Source organism: Aythya marila (assembly GCF_965140915.1).
Source record: "Aythya marila genome assembly, chromosome: 8".
Classification (NCBI taxonomy): domain Eukaryota; kingdom Metazoa; phylum Chordata; class Aves; order Anseriformes; family Anatidae; genus Aythya; species Aythya marila.
Window position 1 is genome coordinate 12,487,011 of NC_139049.1, and position 24,396 is coordinate 12,511,406.

The 24,396-nt window shown below is 51.5% G+C and overlaps 2 protein-coding genes across 4 annotated transcripts in view; one reads left to right on the forward strand and one right to left on the reverse strand.

The window, feature by feature from the left end:
* RASAL2 (RAS protein activator like 2) overlaps positions 1-7,147 on the reverse strand; it is a 175,159-nt gene extending 168,012 nt beyond the window's left edge. For all 3 annotated transcript variants that reach the window (XM_082765619.1, XM_082765621.1, XM_082765620.1), the window contains exon 1: positions 6,898-7,147. In XM_082765619.1, coding sequence (XP_082621745.1) covers positions 6,898-7,060 — 163 coding nt within the window. In that variant the 5' untranslated portion in view covers positions 7,061-7,147. The remainder of the gene's footprint in view (positions 1-6,897) is intronic.
* A 5,915-nt stretch (positions 7,148-13,062) lies between these two features.
* Positions 13,063-18,616, forward strand: LOC309880894 (quinone oxidoreductase-like protein 2). Its single transcript, XM_082766304.1, has 10 exons — positions 13,063-13,157; positions 13,387-13,510; positions 13,678-13,774; positions 14,735-14,793; positions 15,010-15,075; positions 15,378-15,487; positions 15,836-15,917; positions 16,440-16,621; positions 17,065-17,293; positions 18,069-18,616. The coding sequence occupies exons 1-10, from the start codon at positions 13,132-13,134 to the stop codon at positions 18,135-18,137; spliced, it is 1,044 nt and encodes a 347-aa protein (XP_082622430.1). The 5' UTR covers positions 13,063-13,131; the 3' UTR covers positions 18,138-18,616.
* Positions 18,617-24,396: the final 5,780 nt, after the last annotated feature.

Here is a 24,396-nt window from a genome sequence, read left to right on the forward strand (position 1 = left end):
TGTTCAAAGTCTCTGCTACCCAGAACGTGGCGAGCTCTCTCCGAATTGATGCTATGGTGTCTGTGGTCTACCCAAAATAACTTTCTCTGCTTTTTTTTCTGCTTTTTTTCTCATGCCATCCAGATTGGGAAAAAGTGCGAGGTGAAGAGGTTCTGCTGAGTCCTTTGGGCAGTGACACGAAAGCCTATTGCTGGGAGGGATCTGGCAGCTGGACTTGGCGATCTTGAAGGCCTTTTCCAGCCTGGATGCTTCTGTTGAGCCTGACTGAGGGGTGATCATCTTCAGTCCCACACTTCTTCCCTTGTCATCGCAGCACTGATTCCCAGTCCCACACCTCCCTGGAAACAAGGACTCGATGCACTCGGCCCCCTCCCCTCTCACAATACGCTACCGTGTAATTCCCCATCCACTTCCACACTCATTTGCCATTTTTCATCGTTGCTATTTCCTTTCTTCTCCGGTCCAGACGACAAATTCCAAAAGGCAGGGAAAGCAGCCTCTGTCTGTAAAACACCACCTGCATCTGCAGCAGAGCACCGTGTAAATAAAATAAATTCTCTTCACAAAGAAGAAAACAGTTTAAGAAGAAAAAAAAAAAAAAAAAAAACAGAAGAAAAAGTGCGTTTACCATTAAACCACTAGCATCCAAGAACGTAGACACGGCCCTACAGGAAAGGAAAAGGTGCCTGCAAGTTTCAATCAAGCCAGAACCGACCGGAGCAGCACACGCATTCTTATGCAAATCCACCCCAGACACTGCACATCTGCTGAACTGGGTGTCGTTTTCCCACAGTTTGCAGAATTAATGTGTTGAACTAAGTGCCTGCCAGTGCTTGCAGTGTAAGAGCTAATTTTTAATGGGGCATTCGCAGCTGTAGCAAAAAAAAATAATAATAATTCTTTAGATAATAAAGGGTCTAAAGCCAGGACGTGGTTTTACATTTACTTAAGTGCAAGGACCCCCCCCCCTCACCTCCAAGAGCTCATTACCCACACTACTCGACTTGTTTTGTAATTAAAAATAATCCAGATTCCTAGAGAAGAGCCCTTCTACAGTATTGTGACCTTTTGAAATCCCATTAAAGAGAATTAACAAATGTTATCATCTCCTGATCATTTCTGTAATGGCTTTCAGAGAGGGGGGTGGTGGCGGCATCAAAACACACAAAGGACTGTTAGAAGTTTACAAACCAAAATGCAGTAATTTCTCTCTTCCCTCGCTTCCTTCTCCTGCAGACAAATTATACTTCCATGATTGCTGTGACTCTTTACAGAGGATTTCAAAAGAATCCAGATGAGAGCTCGACTCAGTGACCTTGGGGCTAAGAAAGCATATACACCAGAAAATGCTGAAATCCCAACTATTTTTTTTTTTAAACCTATAAATATCAGTTGAAAGGAACTCATGATCTCATAATAAGTCAATGGGTCACAGTTATGCTCCTCTTATCTTCCCTTTTTTCCCCTATTGTTTAAAAATAGGAAACAGCACCACATGAAAATGTTCAGCCAGAGATAAATCGTGTGACTGAAATACAGGAGTCAGGAAGCTGGTGTTTTAAAATAATGTCATCCTCATTTTCCCCGACACACACTAGCATTGTTGATGCCTCCAAATATTTAAGTGACTTTTAATAAATTAGTAACCTAGGCAACATTTGGCACAACACAGGCAGCTGCTGAAAGAGCACAGCTAAAAACTTGTAACAAAAGTGAAGAAAACCAAAACAACCATTTATGTACAAATTAATGTCAGCCTTCCTTACAAAAGATGATGGGCAAATGGTTTTAATGTCAACGGGCTAATGCTGCAATAAAGTTTGGGAATAAAGCAAAGAGAAAACGGCCTACACCCAGCCCTCAGCTGTGCTCCGGGTCACAGCCACAAACACAGGAGGCAGCGAGCAGAGACCGAACAGCGGCAGCAGCACGGAGGATCTGCAATTCCCCCCTGCACTACAACTCCTTGGAGCCCAGAGGAGTTCCCAGCGGAGTTGGCACACTGCAGGCACGAGCAGATCACCTGCATGAGAGCTTCAGTCGCACCCTTCGATGGCCGCTTGCTGGCTGGCAAGGGAAGGCAGCACCCCTGCCCAAAGCACGCCCGTCTGTTTGCAGTCTGCAGCAAACGCAGTTCCTTAAAAGCTTGGTTCTTGGTTCTGATTAAATTCCGTCCTTTACAGAGCACAACCGACCACAAGTGATTGCTATTTACCACCCTGACGAGATGCAGGAGTGCTTTATGCCATTGTTACTTAACGTTTGCAAGACACGTGCCTCTTTGGTACCTGAAGGCCACAGTAAGGTCAGATGCTGACAGCAGGCATTGGCCAAATAAATGCACGGGAAACAGCACCGCCCGGCCCTGCGAGCTTTGTCTCCAGAGCCTGCTTCTGCACCAGGTTGCTAGGTGAGGTAAAAATAAGCCTATTGATCCGAAGGAAAAGCAATACTCGGGAACACCAACCTCCACTCTCCAACACGAGACCACCTCTGCAGACAGGCCACACAGCTCGTAAGCTGCCTTTCAGCAAGCTCTCGTCCATCCCTTCAGCTTGTGCCACGCAGGAACTCCTTTGTAACAGCACACCATCTCCTGCAACCAACCACCGGGCAGCTCTATGCAGAACGGAGCCCAGCCACACTGCCTGCACCCATCTCTAGGAGAAAAACCTCTGTCCCTCAACCACCAGACTGCCTCGCCGCTTCGGTTTGTTAGGAATTTTTGTTTGGCTTTACGTTAAGCACACCCTCCCTACCTACTCCCTGTTAGGCAGCCTTTAGGTGACTTTTTAATTGAGCTTCTGGAGACGGGCGATAAGCGTTGGAAGTGGAGAGGACACCACTCCCCGGAGTGTTTCGTGCGGCCTCAGGCATCCTCAGCAGCTCCGGCACCACCGTAAAGAAAATGCCGCCACCTGGTGGGATCTCCTCCGGGTCATGGGATGCGGTCCCTGGGTTTGGGGAGCTCGTGACCCCCCAGGGACGGTCGCTGACCTCGCACGGGCATCTCGTAGGAATCTCGCCATGAGCATGGAAGGAGAGGATCTGCTGACAACAACAAGATGCTGTTTGTTACTGGTGCTCCCCCAAAGAGAGGTGGTTTGGAAATGGATAACCTTTGCAGTAGAAATTAGGAAAAAAAAGAAAGGTATCAAGCTACCTACAAAGCCACAGCGAGGCAGGCTGTAAAGAAACAGAAAACCCCAGACAAGAGCCCGAGTCACAGAGTCATTTATAAAATACAGTTGAGCAAGGTAGATGATGGATTGCTGGAACGGGTAACTCACAGAAATTGGGTTTTTGGACTGAGCTTCACATGATTAGAGATGCTTCTGGACAGTGCTTGAGTCTCAGCTATTTTTTAATCTCCACATGACACTGTGTGGATTACCAGAGCTTCAGTCCCGAGCACAAGCCTAATATTTTCAGGCAGCCAATACTTAAAAGCCTCAAAGTCGAGTTTCAGGCAGCTGAGAGACATTTATGTCTGGTTACATGGGGTCTAGCGCTTTTATTTGGAGTCGGAGCCAGCGAAGCTCTGCCTGGAGATCAATATCCACGAGGAAGCGTGGAGCTCTTCAAGCCTCGGTCTGCAGAGCAGGCTCTTGCTGCCGGGAGAGGGGGGTGAGGAGGTTTGTTCTGGCAGTAAGGAATGTCTCCGGGCTGCTGGCCGGATTAGAGGACAAGGTGATGAAAACATTCACGTCCGATCCGCACTAGAGCCTGTACAACCACTATCGTCTTTTAGCACTAGTGCTAAAAGGGAAAGACATTTCCTAGTCCTGATAAGGCCCCAGAGCAGCACTGCCCACTCCCAAGATGAACCCTCAGGAAGGAACAGACTCTTCCACGTGCTGTTTTCTGTGTATTTCAGCAACTCCTAGCTCACAATTCATCATTCTGGTGCACAGTGCTTACGGTGAGCTTGGAACAGGCGCTCCAGAAACAGATTTGACAACCATCGCTGCAGAAGTTTACAGTCTGTATCTAAACAGGTTGTAAGTCTGAGAGAATCTGATTCTGCCCCCATCACATGCAACATTTAACACCAATGCTGCAACGCTAGCTTTATAATTCATTGTTACAAAATCCATGGATGTGCAGTCAGCCATACCAAGCGATATAATTGTTCTGTTTTCACTGTTAGCACTCAGAAAGCTGTAAATTCAGTCATTCTCCTGTCTTCCACCAAATCAGTTCCACAGAATGGAGAAAGAGTCTGTGAAACTTTGACTTAAAACACTGGTGGATGCTTTCAGAAGTCAGTTATCCCTATTACAGAGAAAAAACCCATAGTATTAACCCAAGCAAAACGATCTCTTCCCTCTCACCCATTCCACACGCACCATAAGGCCGAAGGAAGCCATCAACCACAACACACACTGATACGCATTTTACAGAAACACCAGTTGTGTGTCAAAACTAGTGCTTGGAAACATCATCTGACGACATTCACATGATTTGTGTTTCACAAGCAATTAAACCTATCACTCTAACAAGCAAACGTGCTGTTCCCACTCACTGTTCAAACATGGGGTTAGAGGACGCTGCTTGCGGTACGAGCTCTGTGCTTCAGCAAGGAAACGGTTTTCATGGTTTGGCAAGGTCCTTGTTAATTCACCTAACCAGAAGGTGCCGAAAGTCCAGAAAACAGAATGAAAAAGTTACTCTGTGACTACTGCAGGAATGCAGGAAATGCAAAAATAGCCAGACTGTGATTTGGATCTGGTGGTGAGGTCAGACGAGACCTCAGTGTCACACTGAAATCACATCACAGGCATTGCAGAGTCCTACTGTACTCACATCGCTGTCATGCTGCTGGCAAGCCACAGAGACCAGTAATGAGGGTACTTTACGACTAAACTCTTCTCTCTGCTTACAGATGAAGTTTTACAGGCTCTGCAACTGGACCAGCTCCCCTCACGCTACTAATTGTCTCCTTGGATAGAGGCGAGCTGGGTGGCACGCCGCTGCAGAACAGAGATGCACAGAAATAAGCAGTCGTCTCCAAGCAGGTACCCAACTCCTTTACTCTAAAAGAAGCGCTTCCACAGCTTTTCAGACTATTATCTTCTGTCTGGAACAACTCCACAGCACAGTTATCCACGTCTCACGCAGAAAAGAAACGCTGTGACATCAAAAGCTGCATTTCTTGATACGCCAGAAAATGGTTCTCATCTTTTCATGTTAGATATTCCTTCCCTCCCCCAGCCATTCATGGTGAAATAATTAGTGTTAGTGTTCGCATTGTTTATCAGACAATACAGACAATAAGGCTAAGCTTTCTGCTCCTGTTTTCTTTAGCTGTGCTGCTGTGGTTCCTCCAACAACTGTGCAAGGCTTTACTTTTAATCCTATAAATAACACTTGTCACTCATAGATTTGTAACCCATATTTAGTTGTGCACAAACATGGCACAGCTTCAGTTCGATTCATCGTCCGCAAACTTATCCAGATGTGTTCATACAAGAAAAAAGGCTGGGAAGCAGGAGGAAATAAACAAATGCTAGCTAACCAAACTGCAATTTCATAGGAAGCAGGGAAGCCACCACCACATCAGATTCTTCACGAGGGAGAGAGATAATGAGTTGTTTTTAAACTAAGAATAATTAGTTATTGTCCTTGGGCTACACGATGTATTTTTACATGCTTGAAGCCTGCCCTGATTTTTATAGCCTATCGGTTAGCTGCTCCATCGCGTGGAATCTCTGTCCATTTATCTACATGTTAGTGTCAGACTACAAACACATCACAACACATGACACGACTTTATCAACGAGCAGGGTTTCTCACTGTGGCTAATTTTGAAACCACATTCCTGCTTCCACTCATTCGAGATATAACCTTGGGTAACAATCAGATAGGCTGGTGCCAGACATCCTCTTCATAAGTACGTTCTCATTTTACCTTCGGAAAGTGCTCTAAACAAACAAACAATCTGCAGGCGCTCTGCTTTCTTCTGAGCTCCCCCCACCAGCAGCAGAGGTGGTTTTTTGTTTTGTTTTTCAAAAAAGGCTGCGTTTTACACTCTCAGCATCAGGCTGAGAGTAACAAAAGAAAGCCACGCAAGAAGCCGCAAGTTAGACGAGGGGAAACTACTGAAAATCCCAAACTTCTACGGCAATTAGTTGCGCTAAGTATAACTCTGCTCCTTGATGCACCAGACAGAAAGCAGCCAGACAACCTCGTCCCACTGCACCAGCTTTTCAAGCTCCTGAAATGAACACAAAGCTCTTTGAACAGCCCGTGTGCCCCTGCAAACCTGCAGCCTGGTCCTCCTGGCTGGGGGTGCCCCAGGCTAAGTGGCCGTGGTGGTGCTCACCGCAACCAGCTGTGCTCAGCCAGCAGACCCAGCACGGCTCCTGGAGGTGTCTTCCTTGTGCCTCCCGTACCTTTTGGGCACAACGCAACCGGTAGCGTGTGCGTAACGACACCGATAGCGGGGCGTGTTGGCTTCCAGCCCCACAGACCAGGAAGAGCCCGGAGAACCTCGCCGGGATGCCGGGCAGGGCAGGACAGAGAGCGGGGCGGCAGGGCAGGACCTGCTGCGAGGAGACACCGGCGACACGAGGTGTTTTGGGGGGCTCTGCGTGGCGTCGAGGGGCGACGGGGAAGCCGGGCCTGTCCGAGCGGGGCCCCCCAGCTCGGTGCCGCCAGCGCTGGGGGCTTCGCTCGTGAGGGCGGCTGGGCGAGCAAGGGAAGGGCAAAGCAGCTCAGGGGGTGCGCAACGACGGGCTTGGCTCACCCCAAAATTAATTAATTAATTAATTAATTAAAAAATAAATAAAATAAATAAAAAACTGAAGGAAAAGTTGGGCCCGCCGGGAAGTTCCCTCCGCTCCCGACCCGCCCCGTCCCCCTGTGCCCCCCTCCCCAGCCCCGTCCCCCCCGTACCGTAGACGCGCAGCCAGCCCTGCTGCTGGCACACCGACTCCAGCAGGACGCGGTCCAGCGCGCCGCCCGCCGCCGCCTCCAGCTCGTCCGAGCCCAGCTCCGGCTCCGCCAGCGCCTCGGCCGCCCAGGCCGGCGGCTCGCCCGCCGCGGGGGGCGCCTCCATGCCGGGGAGCCGGGGAGGGGGGGGCCGCCGAGGAGGCGCCGCCGCCGCCGCCGCCCGCCCGCGCTGCGCCCCGGCCGCGCCTCGCCTCAGCGCGGCTCCATCCCCGCCTCCCCCGGCCCCGCCGCCCCCCGCCCCCTGCGTCACGGCGGAGGCCGAGCCCCAGCCCGAGGCCGCCCCGCTCTGGGCGCCGCGCACCCGGCTCCTCAGGGGGCCCCGCCCCGGCCTAGGCCCGGAGCTGGGCGCTGGGGAGGCTGTGGGGCTGTGGGGGCAGCCCCCCGAGGGGGTTGTGCTGCTCCGCCCCGGGTCAGAGCGGGGGTGAGGCCGCGCTGGGGGTCCTGAGCCACGAGGGTCTCGCTGCAGCCGGCCCTCGCAGGGGTCTGAAAGGGGAGGTTTTAGCCTCAAAAATGGGTGCGAGGCGGCGCTCCCCGGGGTTTCTGTGCTGCCCAGCTACACCAGGCGTTAACTTTCCGTTTGGTTTTGGGTCAAGTTCGCGTTGATTGAGGCGTGTGTTCTTAAAAATCCTGAAAAAAATAGCTGTGAGGGCAGCGTGTGTGTGTCCCATCGTGTTTTACTCCAACGCTGAGGCACAGGTTCGCAGGGAGGGTGGGCAGGGGGTCGGCTGGCTTTGGGCTCCTTCCCTCGTTCCGGGTTTGGGCCCGTCCCTGGTCGATACAAGCTGGGCACATCCATCCGAGCACAAAGATCCAGTGATTATCTCCATGGTGCAAAGGTGATTTAGCAAATCAGCCATTTCTCCCACGTTTCTCCGAAACAACGTACTGAAACCTAAAGCTGAGCGCCGGCTGTCTCTGCAGGCCCATCTCAGCACACAGAAAGAGCCTAACAACTTTTTCTTAGTTCAGACACCTAAACAGCGCTGTCCTTGGCATGGCCGCAGAGCCGTTACGCGGCCATAAAGCTGCTTTCAGCCAGATACAGCTCCCCCACTTCTCGCCGTGCTGCGTGCCATCCTGTTTTATTTGGCACTACAACAGAGCACGAGCGTGCGCCTGGTGAGTTACAGCACCTCGGCCGAAGAGCCATAACTTCCCTCTGAAGGGGCCGTTACTCTCCAAGCTCTGCAGCGTAACAAAATCAGCTGCCCAAACCCCAAAGTTTGTCTCGGGTGCTGTCTCGCAGCTGCAGGACTCGCACAGCAGCACTGAACCGACTGGATTCGAGTACACTCACGCTGTTGTAGTTGTGTTCGCAATGGAAGATGTATGAACTATTTCAATAGAGAAAAAAGTCCTGCCAGCCCTGTGATTAATTGATGAAACCTTGTTTCCTGGGGGTTTCTGTCTCATGCTTGACTAAGAGCTTGACCTGAATCTTGCCCTACAACTGGGTCATTCTCTATCCAGTCGGGAGCTCTGTTTTCTGGAATGGGATGAGTTTGCATCGCAGTTTTTCCATTGTAGGGTGGGAATACGTGCCCTGCTGCAATTTCCAGGCTGACTTTGAAAACAAAGAAACCTCCTTCCTTGAAATGTTGGCTTGTTTCACGATCGGCAGAACCGGTGCAGCCTGGTTTCCCACTGATTCACATCCCAAGGGAGACTCCCTGGGATCTAGCAAGGGGTGGACACCTGCAGTCAAGAGACTCGTAGGATCTCTCTGCTTTACCTTGCTGCCAGTGTTCATTATTCCTGCTGGAATTTAATTAGCTCTTGGACCTTTATGACTCTTTCTTTTGTTTGAAACAGATCAGCAGGTTCAATGCTTACTGAGGTTTTATGAGGTGAGACTCAGGACCATGAGAAAAGAGAGATCCTGAGTTTGGTGGTGTCAGCCTCAATTCCCTGGGAAGTAAAGGTGAAAAACTTACCCCCCAAAACAAGAAGAGTTAGACCAGGCAGAAACCTGGCGAGGATTCATCCTTTCACCCTTGTGACAGGCGCAAGACAATTCCTCCAGTCTTTCGCATAAAGATGCAGCCCCTCGCCATCTGAGCTGGCCATGTGGGCTGCGCATCCCTGGGGAGCCAGCACACCCAGCAACGTCTCCTGGCTCCCTCCCACCCCAGAACATGCTCTGCGTCATGGTTTCCAAAGGACTGGGAGCTGAGGGTGTGCAGGGCTACTCCTTCCAGAGAGGACATCTGCATAAATTGCCATAATGATACCATAAAGCAGCACGGCAGCCAATTCCTCCCTCCTACGTACTCTACCCTTGCTCATTCCCACTGCTGCTGATAATAATAACATATTCTCCAAGCTTATCACTTAGTGGCCGTAATCCAATAAACTCGTCAAGGTTTTCCCTCCGACGCTCTCTGCAGCCCTCTCCTCTCCTTCAGCCTGTCCCAAGCCTGTTCCTTGCCCATGTCCCTGGCTCTACCTGCCGCAGCTGCAGCAAGCTTGCACGGGCAGCTGCAGGGGAAGGGGGGACAGAGCTGCTTGGAGAACGCAAACAGGAGCTGGCGTATTGCGAGGGAAGGATGTGGCTGTTGAGCCGCTGCCAAAAGAGGAATTGTGGAGTTTGAAAAAGCTGCCACATAGTGCCGGGACGACAATTACACAGGACCGGCGCGGGACACCGACAACTGGTTCCCATCAAGCGGGGACTGGTTGTGTCTGCCAGTATCGTCGGCCCGTTCCCAACACGAGGTCTGGAGCGACCGGAAAGTGAAGTTTCTGAAATTTGCACTGCAGCAGAAAACAAAATCCATTCTTCTGCCTTCGCTTGTGGGTTTGGGTGCAATATAAACAATAATAAATAGCAGAGATGACTAAAATAGGAAGGCTGATTTTGCAGGCATGGCAGTAGCAAAAATAGACATATTTTGTAAATAAAGATGTCCTGGAAATAAGAGATGCCTGAGTTTCATGTGCATCAGTTCAGCTGTTCTGGCTTGGGGACCTCTCGGCCAGTAGTGCAGAGGGGATTTGTGCAGGCGTAAATGATCAGTAACCAAGTGCATGCACGGAATTCCCTTTGTGAGAAGCAGGGCCAGGAGCTAATCTGCTTGTGGCCGTCACGTTAACCCACAGGCTCTGGTTAAATTGGGACTGGAGCTTTACTCAAACAGAACAGGTTAAAGCAAAGCGTGTGAGGGGAGCTGCAGCTGTATTTCCATTCAGCCAAAGCCTTCGCGTGTTGTAGGAGAAATTGAGCTACATCAGCACGACTTGGGAGAACAAAGCTTTCGCGCTGACCTTCTTCCAGAACACATCCACATCTTTGGGAGCAAACAGGTCTCAGTTTGGTGATCTTGTCTCAAAAAGGGAAAAATAAAATGAGAAGAGATACAGAGGAAGGGATCAGGACAGTGGAAGTGGTGGAGTAGAGAGGGCACGAGGAAAAGCTACAGAAAGGAAGGGGCTGCAGCATGGAAGAGCAGCACCTCGGGGCAAGCAAAGGCAGAGAAATCTGAAGGATGCCACGGACTTGGAGTTTTATTCCTTGCAATGCAAGAGCTAAGGAGCGCGGAGAGAAACTATCAGGTCCAAAGCAGACAAAAGGAAGCACTTTTTCACACAACACGTAATTACGTTGTGGAACTTACTGCCACAGGATGTCACGGAGGCCAAAAGTATAAATGAATTCAAAAAAAAAGGATTAGACGGATTCGTGCAGCCTGCAGCTCAGGAAGTCTCCCCGCTGCTGATTGCCGGAAGCCGGCAGGGTACGCCGGAGGAAGGATTGCTTTATTCGTTCCCTCTTCCGAAATCCCTTCCTAAGCATCTGCAGCTGGCTATGGCCAGGCGCTGGTCACACTCATGCCTGTATCCTCCTGCTAATTCCCTAAAGATGGAACCTGATGGACCACAGCCATCACCCAGATGGGGCTGACCCCAGTTTTGCTCCCTCGGACCTGCTGCGGTCGGCGGTGGCCGGTCTTTGCTGCAGCACCGGGCGATGGAGCCCTGAGGGCTCCCGAGCCAGCCTTCCGCTCCTCCTGCCCCTGGGATTAAGCACCAAAATCTCCACTGCAAAGCCCCCTTTGAACATGGCCGGCAGATAATGCGCATGCTGATTAAAAAAAGAGAAAAACCAGCACAGGGAAAAGTTAAATATTAAAGAACTGCAGCCTGGCTTTAACGGCTGCCGCCATCCCTCCTTCATCTTGTGCCAGCTGCCCCCAGGATACTCGCGCTGACGCTGGGTTTCTACCTTGCAAAGGCGGCTGCTATTTTAATGAAACTGTAATTTTTCACTAAGGGACAGGAGGAACATCTGGTCTCACTTCAGCAGGACAACATCCCCTCTCTATTTACACGTGTGGTGAGATTGGTGCGGCTCTCGGCTCTTCACTCCCTGTCCCGTACACGCAATGCTGGGCAGCACAGGGCCGAGGCTGGTGTGAAACACCAAAGATGTGGGCTGGCAAGATCCCATCCTGCCAACGACCAGTGCTCGCTGCCCACTGTGCTGCTGCCAGCATGGCCATGGAAGGTGCTGTCCCTGTCCATCCATCCCCGTGGAGAGAAAACACAGCTGGAAAGCTACCGGCTATACTGCCTGCCCCTGACATGCATCTATTTGGGCAGCATCACTTATTTCAGAAGAGCTGTGCTGCTTGTTAAGCAGTCTTGTAAGCAGATCTGTAAAACCCTCCTGCTGGTTCTAACGAGCAGGGGACTGGCATTTTAAAATGTAGTCTTTTAATGGGTCTTTTCAGGAGATGGAGCTGATCCCCTGGCCAGTGGGAGCTGATGGCAGCAGATATTGTGATGATGGCTACATGGGTTGGGTTTTATCTTCGGGCAACAAGGAAGGAATGATGGATTTATCCCTATTTTTCTTGCTAAACCCCTGGTTAGGTGACTTGGATTGAACTTTGCGTAGCACATAACCCCTGGATTTTTCTGCATCTATAGGAACACGAGCTTCTTTCTCTGGGCCGCCTATCCTACTACTTTATCCAGCCTATCTCTGCTGTATTTTTGCACTGTGTTGCCTAAACAGATGGGTTCCCTGCCCTTGCTATTGTAAGCAGAGACAGATGCAAATACATAGGAACTTATGGCCTGTCGTGTGGTTACCTAGAGAGGCCGTTGTTTGCAAACAAAGGGTGTGCAAAGACACAGACAGCTTCGCTTGGGGTAGCCTGGAGATGCACGGCCCCAAAATGCTGCTGCCCTTACATGTCTGCCATTGGAGCTGAGCGCAGCGGTGGCACCTTCCAAACAGAACCGGTCGAGAGCTGCGAGATGATGACATGTCGGAAGAAAGGAGGAGCAAAATGTATATGCCTCCCCTCCCCATCCTCCAACCTATTGTTCCTTTAGGAGTCCGAATAAACAAAGGAAAGCGCACTGGTCTGGAGCACAAGGCAGCTGCGTCAGCAGCTCACCTACATGCAAACACAGCCCCCGTCCTTCCCTACCCCCAGAGGGTTCTGGCTCAAGCTGTATTTAAAATAAAATGCCAGGACCCCAGAGTTGGGTGTGACAGAAGGAAACGGGGTCTCCGAGCAAGAATTGTGCTGTGGTGAGCCATGGCTGTGTGCGCTGGTCACACCAGGCCGTTGGCCTGAAGCACACAAGCTGGATTGAGGGTTGGCCAAGAGGAGATTTAGGACGTCGGAGAAGCACAGAAACAGCTTAGGCATTTCGGGAGCACCAGCACGCGGGGGTGTAACCATGTAAGGGTCCCATCAGCAGCCCAGCAAGAGCAGCGCTGCGGTGTCGCAGCTCCAAGCCCCCTTCCCTCCTTGGGAGGAGGTCTGGGCTCCCTCAGCCACCGCGTGAGCCTCGGCGCTTGGTCCCTCAGCCTTTATGGTGCCCGACACGGTCTCTGCAAGGCTTCTGGTGCTTTTTTTTCGTTGGGGAGTCAGTGATGGGGCATTGAAGGGATGGGCAGCGACATCGCTCCGTGAGCGCAGCACTCCGGCCTTCCTCAGGCGAGGCAGAGGAGCGCAGCCCGGGCTGCTTCACCAGGAGCCGGGCGAGGAGCCGGTGCCACCCCTGCAGCCCCCGTCCTGCCCTTCATTACGGCTCCAAGTGCCGGCTGATAGAGGGCACCAGGCACAGCAACTGCGCCGCCATCGCCCGCCCTCGACGCCCGAGGCCCGGCCCCGTCCCGCAGCAGCGCGGGGGGGCCCGGAAGGCGGCGCGGGGCGCGGAATGGCGGCGGCGGCGGCAGCGCTGCGGTGCGGGGCGGCTGCCTCCTGCCCGCTCCCCTCCCCATTTCCCCATTCCCCTTCCCACTTCCCAGCCCCCTCTCTCTCCATGCCCCCTCTTTTTGCCCCCATACCCCCCTCCCGTCCCCCTTTCCGCATCCCTTTCTCCCCCTTTTGCCCTCATTGCCCCCCCAGCTCAGCCCCAGGACCCCCCCTTCCATCTCCCTCCCTGAGGTGTCCCCGTGCCCCTTCGTTTCAGGATCAGCGCCCTGGGCCTGGCCTCGCTGCGGGGTGCCCGTGGCTACCGAGCGGCTCAGTGCACCGAGCTGGCCAAGCCCCTGATCCTACAGGACCTCCTGCCCCCCCCGCTGCAGCCCCACCAGGTAGGGCCATGGGGTCTCGCAGGAGCGGGACAGAAACCCTTCAACACGTGCTGTCCGCTGCCACCAGGACAACTTCTTGGGGACAGCCCCTGCGGCCACAGCAAAACCGAGCTGCTGACCCTGGGACTCGTGCTCCAGGGTTTAATGTTTGTCCCCTTTTCCTGCAGGTCCGCGTGGGTGTCCAGTACTGCGGGTTAAATTTTGCCGATATCTTGGCCTGCCAGGGTCTGTACCAGGACAGACACACTCCTCCCTTCACCCCCGGTGAGTAGGCGACTGAGCTGTGCGGAGGGGGCAGTGCCAAATGTGCTCGAGTGGCACATCCTAGGGAGATGAGCGGCCCTGCGACGAGAAGGCTGCTGCCAAGAAAGCATGAGCTAACTTGACGAGTCTTTTAGGGTCCGTAGGATCACGTTTTAACATCCTCTGATAATACCCAACGTAACATATTATTGCATTTCGAAGGTGGCGTGCAAAGAGAACTTGCTAGTCTAGGGAGAGCAACAGAAAGTATTGTTTGCCTGGAAGCTATGAACACCAAAGCACAGAGTGGTTTTGGGCAGGGCTGGGTCCTTCTGTCCAGAGCTGCAATAACTGCCATAAGCACATGTGGCTGAAGGCACCTCCTCTCCCTCTGCAAAATCCCTCTGCCCCAGCGCCTTCCAGCAGCACCGTGCACAGGCAGCGTGTGTGGTGCTCCTTCGGGCTGTGACAGCTCCTTTGGCTCCGCTAGCCCAGGAACTGCTGTCTCGCAGCAAAAAAGATGTGCAAAAAAAGCACATTTCTGAAGTCTCACGGTGTGGAAGTGCCTTCCTTCCTCTGCAAAAATATATTGGTATTCCAAACTGAAAGAGTCTTGCCTTAACGAGCAAGCACTTGCTGTCCCCTGTGCTGATGCTGCCATCTTCTGCCCAACTGGTGCTTTGCTGCTGAAAACTTCATGGCTTGGCCCGGGGATCTGCTCCATGTGCACTGTGTGGGTGCAACCCACGGATGTTCAGCAGCCTTGGAAGCAGAGCCTGGTGGTTATTTTTTTGTATTGCAGCGTTATAAGTAAAGGTGAGAGGGCTGAGGAGCACAGAAATGCCTGTTGCTGGGTGATTTCCACAGCTTCATGGTTCTGGAAGCGAGACCTCATCTGCAGGTCCATCAGCTGAGGATGCTGCTAATTGCATATGCAAAAATGGGTTGTGTCAACACGTGCATGTCCTTGTCCTCCTGCAGGGATGGAGTTTTCGGGGACTGTAATGGAGACTGGAGAAAACGTTAGTGCCGTGAAGGAGGTAAGAACAACACAGGGATGTAAGGATGCAGGAAACTCAGAAGAGGAAAGGGGTAAATACCTGCAGTTAATGGGCTACGTGGGCTGTTGTTAGACACAGCTTGAGCTGTTCGCAGTTCTTCCTGAAAATGCAGGGAAATGAAATGCATAATTCGGAGGGAACAGCAGGACTGAGCTATTTCTCTCCTGATGCCCATCCAATCGCTATTTTTGGCAGGGATACAGAGTAATCGGTGTGACTGGCACTAAAGCTATGGCAGCGGAGTGTGTCGTTGATGAGAAGGTAAGGACGGAGCATTTCTCCCCCCAAACTGTGGGAGAGCTTTGCCTCTGCTCAGCTCTTTAGCCTTGCTGGAGCTGCTGCTTCACCACCCTTTAGGATTGCTTTCTCCACTTTCCTTGCCACTGTGGAACCACATGCGTGGGGGAGCTTTTTCAAAATAGATGTTTTTTAAAAAAAAAACAACCTTAAAACAAGCCTTTTCTCACAGCAGGCCCCCCTGATGCTGTGCAGTGGGTCTGCTTCAGCAGGATTCAGATGCACAAGCCTCACCCCATCCCTTCCCGCATCACATCTGTCTGCAGATGCTGTGGCAGATCCCTGACAGTGTCTCCCACGAGGACGCAGCGGTGCTGCCCATCGCCTACGGCACTGCCTGGCTGGCTCTGTGCCGCCGGGCACGGCTGCAGCCAGGGTAAGCAGCAGCTCGGGGTGGCACAGGAACTGCAGCCTGGCCCCGGGTATCTCCACAGGTAAAACTGTCAGGGCACTGAGCTCCCAGGGTGTGCAGCTTAATGCTGCTTGGAGCAGAGGCCTGCACCATGCAGGACCTGCATTTTCTCTGCAGCCTGCAGTTAACGTACCTCTGCCTGCTGCTCTGGTAGAAAAAGTGGCATGGATCTGGCCGAGCCTGGGGAGGCCACAGACCCCCCAGTGGGAGGGTGATCCTCGTGCCACTGAAACATTGCCTCGTTCAGGAATTAGGGATGTTTTCCTGTTGTGCCATAGACCTCTGCTTGTTCATTCTTCTTCTCCCTCCCAGGGAGACAGTGCTGGTGACGGCAGGAGCTGGGGCCACTGGGCTTGCCATCATTGATCTGGCTGCCAACGTGTTCCAGGCAAAGGTATTCAGGTATTTGCCTTTTCACCAGAGCCTGTCCTTCCGTGTGCGTACTCCAGTGCCACATCTTGACAAGCAGGTGGCCTAGCATTGTGGTGAAAGAGGCAGAGAATCGAGGCCAGGCCTTTGCTGGGTCTGACACCAGCCTCTTTACCCCTAGTTATCACAGCCCACCCTCTCTCCTCCATCTCCCTCAGGCTCTGGTATAAGTCTCCATCGCTCCCGTGGGCAGCATTGGGACCTCCTGCACCTCCCCTGCTGGTCATCATTTTTGGAAGGGGGTTAGACATTCCTCGCAGCCCCAGGCTCCTAGAGTCATTCAGGCACTTGTGCATCAAAAGAAGCACTAGGTTAAAATGTTCACATCTGAGAAAACATTTCCATATATAAGGAGAAAGAGTGGGGTTTCCAACTCCCTGTTCCCATTTCCCATAAATGAAATGGGAAGTGCACCTGGTTGAGATGCTCAGTGCTTCCTGAGCAGAGCAGCTTTTGTACCAGGTGCCAGCTTTCCCTTTGGTCTCAGGTGATAGCAGCAGCTGGCAGCGACCCCAAATGCGAGCTGGCCATGACAAGAGGTGCAAGCCATGGGGTGAACTACAGCCGGGGCAGCCTGAGAGAGGAGGTGAAGGCGCTCACAAGTGGCAGAGGGGTCGATGTGGCCATCGAGGCTGTTGGCGGTGACATCTTCAAGGCAGCTCTGCAAAGGTGAGCCGAAACCAGAGCGTGACGAAGCTGTGTCAACAGAGGTGATGCTGCTGACATGCCAGAAGGCTTTGCTGCCCACTGAGGGGAAGGTGAAGCAAACACTTCAGGCTATCTGCCCTGAACTGGTTGAGGAGATGGTGGCTTTGTAAGGTGCATTCCTGTGGCTTGATTAACGCATGTCAGGGCTGATTAACACAGCCCTAGGGGCTGCTGTAGGGTCCAGACACCCACCAGCCCCCAGGGACAAAACCTCTGCCCGAGCCCCCCGTGCACATCAAGTTTGTTTTTTAAAACCTACCACTGGATAGAGCAGCCCAGAGCACCAATGCGCTTGCGCCTGAAAGCTCATCATCCACAGCTGTCAGCTCTCCTTGGCATGTGAGCATTGCCTTGGGATGAGCTTCGGGATACCCATTGCATGCCTTCTTCCTCCCTTCACGCAGTTTGGCTTGGGAGGGCAGGATTGTGGTGATGGGCTTTGCCGGAGGAAAAATCCCCTCGATTCCTGCCAACCTGCTGCTTCTGAAGAACGTGTCTGCCATGGGAGTGTACTGCAGTCGGTACCAGCAGGAGGATTTTCCCCTTTTTTCCTCTGCCATCTCCTCTGTTCTTCAGTATTGCCAGGAGGGAAAGATCCATCCCCACATCGGAGCGGTCTTCAAGCTGGAAGAGGTTCGTGCTGGGCTGATGCCTGAGGATTGTTAGCAAAGTCCTTTTTATGTGGGTAGAAACAGGTTTGTGTGTGCAGTTAGACCCCTGGCATAGAAGCCTCTGGAGTCCTAAGAAAAAATATTAAATCGAAAAATCCCATTTTCCCTCACCTTTTTTTAATCTTCTTCCATTGGGTTTCAGCCAGGGAGCCGTTAACTCCTGGTTTGGTACTGCAGGGCTAAAATTGCAACATGCTCAATGGGGAGGTCGTAAAAATGCACACTCCCATACCAAAGAGTTTGGTCTTGGAGAATAGTATGCTGGGGTAATATTTTAGAAATGGATTAGTGGATTGTGAGGTGCCTTCATTTGCATTGTCCCCTGAGCACCTCTGAAGGCGTTCAAAACATGTTTTTCCCCCTCTTTTGATGGTGTTGTAAGCCTTAGGTAACAGCTCAGCTACTAAGTATTGATGTAGCCACCATCCAGCAAATTCAGGGATGTAAGGTGGAGGAATACCCAGGAGCTTATCGGCTCCTGAGTTATTTCGATCCCAGCAGTCAATTCCAGGGACTCAGGTGCAAAGTAAGAGCTATTTGTTTATGCCAATCTGTATTACAGCCTGTTGTACAATCGACAGAAATACAACCAGATCCTTGTTTTAACTTTTTTTTTTTTTTGCATGTAACAGCACAGGCATCACAACACAGCAACTGACTTCTCCCCCATGTTCTCATTCTGCCCCTTCCTGTCCTGATGACCATCACCATAAACACTTGGGGCTTTGTGTTCACAGGTAAATGAAGCCTTCAACCATGTGCTCCAGCGCAAGTCCACAGGCAAGGTCATCATCTCCATGAAGTAAGAGGGCTGTTTCCCCAGACTCAGCCTCCTGCTCTTCCCCTGCCCTGAAGAGGAGACTCCAAGCTCTGAACCCAGCAGTGGACAAGCCCCATGAGGCGGGGACATGAGTTACGGTGGCTTTGCGAGTCGCTGCATGCCAGCAGAACAGGGGTGGCTGCTGTTGTGTGCATGCTTTTAGCTGTCCCCTTTCTTTGCTTCGCCACCACCTGGAAAGGCTCCTGCCAAGGCTCAGAGCTCTGCAACCCAGAACTTCTGCAGCCACTGCTCAGTTACATGGCCAGTGCTTTGCTCTACACCTTTCACACAGCCCAGGGACACCATGGCACTGTCAGGGATTTCTTATGTGATTGTGTGTGCGTGCAATATAGTAAATCTCAGCATCAAGCTTACCTCACAATGTCCTGTTGCTGCAGGAGCAGTAACTTTGACAAGGCTGCCTGGCCTCCCAAAATCTTCAATAAATCTACACAGTACTCAAAATCTGACCCGATAATGTTTCTTGGGGCAAAGAGTCATGTATATAGCCTAGGCATAAACTGAGTTCTTACACACCTTGCCCGTCAGTAGGCTATGGAGCACTTATCCCTTACTGACAACAGCCTTATGTCCTATGTTAGCTGTGGTTGCTGGTTATGGGAGAAGGAAAGTAGGTCAGTTACAGGCTTTTTTTTTTTTTTTATAAAAAAAAGCCTTTTTTTTTTATAAAAACAAACAAACAAACATGGTTTGAGCTGGACAAAAAGCAAATGTGACTAACAGGGCTCCTGCTGATGCTTATTTGGGAGCCACGGGGATAATACAAAAGAGCAGTGCCCATCCAGGCATCTGATGAGCATCCTGCTGAAATGGCTGGGTCTGAAGGGAAGAACAAAGTGAGGATGACATGGGTGGAGGGATGAAGGTAGGCACGTGTGTTCTGAACAGGGAATGAAGCCAGTGACCTGTCCTGCAGTGACCAGCCAGGAAGGGTGACTGCTCCCCTGCCCGCCCACCCCATTGCCTCCCGCACTCCCAGGCTGTTGTGCCTGGGGAAGGAGCATGCTTCTTGACCTGGCATTGCTTCAGCTTGGTCCCGGGAGGGGGATCACAGGTGGGGTTACGTTCATACACATCGCTGCAAACAAAAGGAGCCCAAAGCTCCAGTAACGAGCAGGTTACACTCTTCAAGGCTTAACGAGAGAGACCTAAGCTGTAATGGACTGTAGAGACACAATAGCTGAGCCATTTGATCTGCCAACACTTAACTTTGTCTGTGCTGCGCCCTGCTGTTCCAGCTCCTAGCATTGTATAGACTCTGGCTCTGCAAGCTGCTTCAGCATCGCCTCCAATTACAAAGTGCTTCCTCTGCTGCAATAGCCCTCCTGGCTGTCTTAGCGCACCTCTACTGCGGCAGCAGCTCCAGCCCTGCTTCGCTCCCATCTTTGCTGCTGTGCCTCAGACCCTGGAGGAAGTTATTTAACTCCCATCCATCCTTTAAAAGCCTTGCAAATCCATCATGGTATGCACAGCTTCTCCTTTCAGGAGAAAAGTGGTGGTTTTTTTAGCTTATTCCACCGGTAATAGCAGAAAATGGTCTATTGCAGGGAAGAATTCATCCAAATAAGCTGTGAGCCATAGCTGTGCTGTAGATAATACCTGGTTCATTTCAGTACCCTGGAAGCACTTGATGAGCACCCACTCTTTGGATATCATTGTGTTTTAGGTAAATGGGCCATCTAAAAGAAAATCTCAGGTTTCAAAGACTGCTGAACAGTAGCTTCATTATGTATGTTCAAGCTGTCTTCTGAAAGTTACTGATAATATTTACAAGTAGTGTCCAGCAAGGGAGGAGCAAGACCCTTGCCCTGTTGCACTCAGCCACATGTAAGGGCTTCAAGCCCTATGCTGCACCCAGGTCAGCATGGTCATTAGCCTTTAATGTTCATTAGTCTTTAATTACCATCATTCAATTGATTTGCTTAGCTAAAATAATATCTTTGGTTTCTTCAGGGCACACCACAGTAGCTCCTCAGCTTAGTTACATGGAAGAATCTAAAAAACCTGATTTCAAGAATAGTTAGTGATTTTTGAAATTACTTCTATTACAAGAAGCCCTGAAGAAGGTCACAGGAGTCCCTTGCAGTTAACTCTGAGTAGTGCTTACCTCTGCCATGCCTCATCTTCAGATCCAGCCACCCAAGGAGGAAGGTCTGCAGACCCCACACCTTACCTCTTCAGTAACAGAGAAGCCTTTAAGGACCTCTTGGTGTCTGCTTACAAAGAATTATTTTAGCCAAAGCAATAAAAAGCTTATTTCATGGCTTTGAAGCATTTTTCAAGCTTTAACAACCACTTCTGAGCCTGATACACAGCTTCTGCAACTATTTCTTGCTAGCACTAACTTCATCAGCCACTACTAGAGCACTAACCTATACTTTCCCACTCTGTGTATGAACCCTAGCAGCCCTCTGTGCACCTTATAAAGGTTAATGGCCATGATGGGCCTCCCTGACTGTCCCCACCTGTGGGGTTGGGATCCTATGTAAGCTCTGCTCAGGGGCTCTTTCCCTTCCCTGCCCTGCCCTTCCTTGCCCTTCCCTGCAAGACCATGTGCCTCCAGCTCAGCCCTTACCTGGTGGCACCATGAAGCGAAGCTGCAGCTTGCAGGTGCTGTGAGAAGGTTGGACATCGCACCAGCCTTCACCCAGCTGCTCTGAGATGGGTCTACAGGTCTCAGCAAGCCAGTCAGAGTGTTGGTGTTTGTCTGATGGCTTTGGCTGGATGTTTGCTATATCCTTCCCCTGAATAAACACTTACTGGCATTGTGGTGGGGCAGCAGAACAGCTTGGGAGAGGAGCATGCTGTGGGCCGGGGTATATTGCATCCCTGCTAGCTGGAGCTAAGCGAAGGGGAAACAACTGTGACTACCCACAGGGTGTTGCCTTTCTCAGGAGCCAGGAAGGATTTCTTCAGCTCTTCAAAGTGGCTGGAGTTGTACCACTTGAAATCAGCAGAAATTGGAGTGGAATATCAGCGGAGCACAGCTTTCAAAACCTCATTTTCTTTTTCCTTTCAAGCTGACAATAAGACTTTAAGAAAAACTTTGAATAATGGATACACTTTTGAATAATGGATGCTTCGCAGCCAAAGTCCCTTGCCTTCCCTCTCCGTGCCTGAATGAGAAGCCTTTTAATTGCTGAACACGTGGAGAGGAGGTACAAAGCGCTCCGTCCCCCGCGCCGCTGATTAACCGATGTGTACACGCACATTAAAGATTCAGCGGTGGGGAAGCAGCTCCCAGCCCCAAGCTGTATGCTGTGCACGGTGTTTTTTATCAGCCAAGGATCTGGCACGAGATGTTTTGCATCTTTTTGCGTCTCCCCGTCATGGCTGCTTGTAGTCCTCTGTTCTCGGGGGTCGGATTCCTCCTGTGTCCGTGGAGGAGCTCTGTTGGGGGTCAGCATGTGCTTCGTGTGCCCCATCCTCAGCCTCTCCCTACCTGGTGCGGTGCCCAGGTGGCTTCAGCTGCGTGAAACCCTGCCGTGTTAGTGCTCAGCCAGCTCCTCCGTCTGCCCAGAAACCCTGCTGGTTGGGAACGCTTAACCTTAAACCACAGAAATACCCCTGGAGGTGCCTTGGGGTGAAGCGGAGGATACCCCGGGCTCCCTTGTGTCAGGTGTTTCTCTTCCACGTCGAGGTTTTCAGTGACCCTTGCTCCCACGGACCGCAGGAAGCCACCGGCGAGGTTTCTGCCTTCAAACACCTCATTCCCTGTCAATTCTGCAGCTTCTTGCCTCGGAGGACAGCTGCAATTTAGTTTTATTTCGTGAAATTTGACATGACTTGAGCCTGTGATTTACTGGCCTTGAAGGATATGGTGTATGTAACCGTGGAGGGCATAAGTGGCTTTTCATGGTAGAGGAGTCATAAATTGAGATGAAAAAAAATGAGGGAAACATTACTGTCCAACTTTACAAGGTAGCACTGAGAACAGGACACACCGAAGCCATCTGTAACTGTCAGGGGTCTTTATTGTCCCTGATTGTGTGTAATAAAGCTCTGGAACGAGCCCCATGGTCTCCGGTACAGAGGCAACCAACACTCGAGCACCGGAGGAGACACAAGATGGCAATCTTTCCAAAAGGACGCTCTGGAAAGTGGTGGGGCTGAGTATCTCTGAGCTATCAGCTTTCCTCGGGAGTTGCTGCTGCTTCAAGATTTGTTTGTCCTCTGAATATTTCCAGGCCTATTTGCAGGTGATCTCTGTAAGGCACTGAGCAGGGAGACAAACACCAATTTTCTGGCATAGAAAACATGAGGGAGCTGTGCAGAAAGACAAGGGGACCTGGGTACTGACCCCTCCTCGGTGTGGTGGGGTTTGGCTGCTGTGTCCCCGTTACCCCATGGGCACCCCGCTGGGATGCCTGGCGGCACGGCCTCGGTTCAGGGCTGGGAGATGGATGTGGCATTCACAGCCAGGAGCTGCAGGTCCTGCTGTAGTGGGGATGGAGGAAAGGGAAGGCTTTGAAGTTTTTTTGGGGTTTCTTTGTAATGGCAGGCTGGCGTTGCCCATGTGGTGTGGCACTTTGCACAGGCACGCTTTGATTTCTGCAGATAAGAGCTTTTTGCACGTCTGCTTTTTCTCCGAGTACAACACTGGGTGTAAACTGCTGTTTCTTAATTTGTTTTATGCTGAACACTTCCGGAATGCGATTAATATTCATGCCCTGAAGTCACAACAAAAAAATTAATAGGCATATTTTGGTGCTGCTAAATGTGTGTTTGTAGGAATGGTGAAGTTCCTCAAGGCTGGGTACAACCCAGCGTGGAGAGGAAAGGTGTAAAACCACCAGTGAGGGCTGAAGCAGATAGACAGAAGGGTTTTGAGAAGTGCTGTGCTGTGGATCAGATCCACACGATGGAGCTAACACAGCGGCTCTCATCTCTGCTGCTTCACAAGCCGCCGCCTTCCCCACCCTGGGAAGGCCAAAATGCCCCCACGAGACCCAGACAGAGCTGGGCTCCCACCTGGCAGGAGTGCTCAGGCTAATTAATGAGCTGCCACTGAGGCTGATTGAGGCTGAGGGCTCTGCCAATACTCGGCAAGCTCCTGGGGGGGTTTGGTGGTCTCAGTCTTCATGTGATGTGAGATGCTGGTGGGTGTCCCGAGTGCTGGTGTCTTTACTTTGAAGAACCTGCAGATCAGTCTCCCTGTTTCTGTAGTCCGTTTGCTGCTCACATTCCTGCCCCACAGACGGGACGAGGTTTTTGGTGTTCCCTCCGCATGCCACCAGCCCTCGCAAACCCGCTGTGCCGGGGCGTGATGCTCCCACAGCCCCGCCGGCAGACAGCCTGCATCACCTCCGGGGGGCTGCAGCTCAGAGGTGGGCAACACTTCCTACTCATGCCATTTATGATAATGATCTCATCTTGGAGATGATTAGAAACAACATAAACCAGCTAAAAATAGCTTCAGGTGCTGCGGCCACCTCGGTTTCTCCTTTGGTTGCAAGGACTTCTGCTCAGGCTTTGCTGATTTTTCCCCAGCTGGGCTCGGTGCCCCAGCCCGGGCTGGCTGCAGGCAATGTGATGCACACCCCAGGGCATGGAGAAAAATGTTTTCCACCTAATCTTGTTACTGTGACAACAGCAGGGAAACCTTTTAAAGTGAAAAATATGATTTTTTAAAGAGATAGCTGTGCCCCTTCAACTTCATGTAACAAATGCCATCTATAGTGCCTGCTGCCTGCCTTGCAGTGGACTTGTGTGCTTGGTGGCAGTCCTGTGGCACAGCTCTGGGGTTCCCAGGACATCTCTGGATCTTTCTCAAATAGAAATATATTGGCTAGGAGAGATGCAGTTCAAGGGCTACTTTTTTTTTTTTTTTTTTTTTTCCCTCTTTTTCTCCCTCTTTCCAGCCTACCTGCTCCTTTTGTCTATATCTCTTCCTTTCACTTCTCATTTCCCAGCTCCTTCCCCTGGCTCTCCTCTTCTAACACACTTTTCTGCTTGCTTTTCCTGAGAAATTGGCGTTCCCCAGCTGTCCATTTTAAGCTGCTGTTGCTCACAGCTTCATGTTGCTGGCAGTGGTTCTTCCACCTCCTTCCCCAGCGCACAGCCAGGCAGCATTTCCCACATCCCAAACCCCGGCAGCACCAGCCACTGCTGCTTTTGTGCAGGTCGAGCATCTTCCCTGCAGCCCAGACCCCGAGGTCTTGCAGGCAGCAGCAGCCTAAGAAACCACAGGTGCTCCAAGCAGTGCTGCTTGCCCCTCACGAGTC

Coding starts and splice junctions, on each gene's coding strand:
- LOC309880894 (XM_082766304.1), top strand. CDS start 13,132: ATGGCGGCGGCGGCGGCAGCGCTGCG. Junction 13,158..13,386: donor GCGGCGGCGGCAGCGCTGCG/GTGCGGGGCGGC, acceptor CCTTCGTTTCAG/GATCAGCGCCCTGGGCCTGG. Junction 15,488..15,835: donor CGGGCACGGCTGCAGCCAGG/GTAAGCAGCAGC, acceptor TCTCCCTCCCAG/GGAGACAGTGCTGGTGACGG.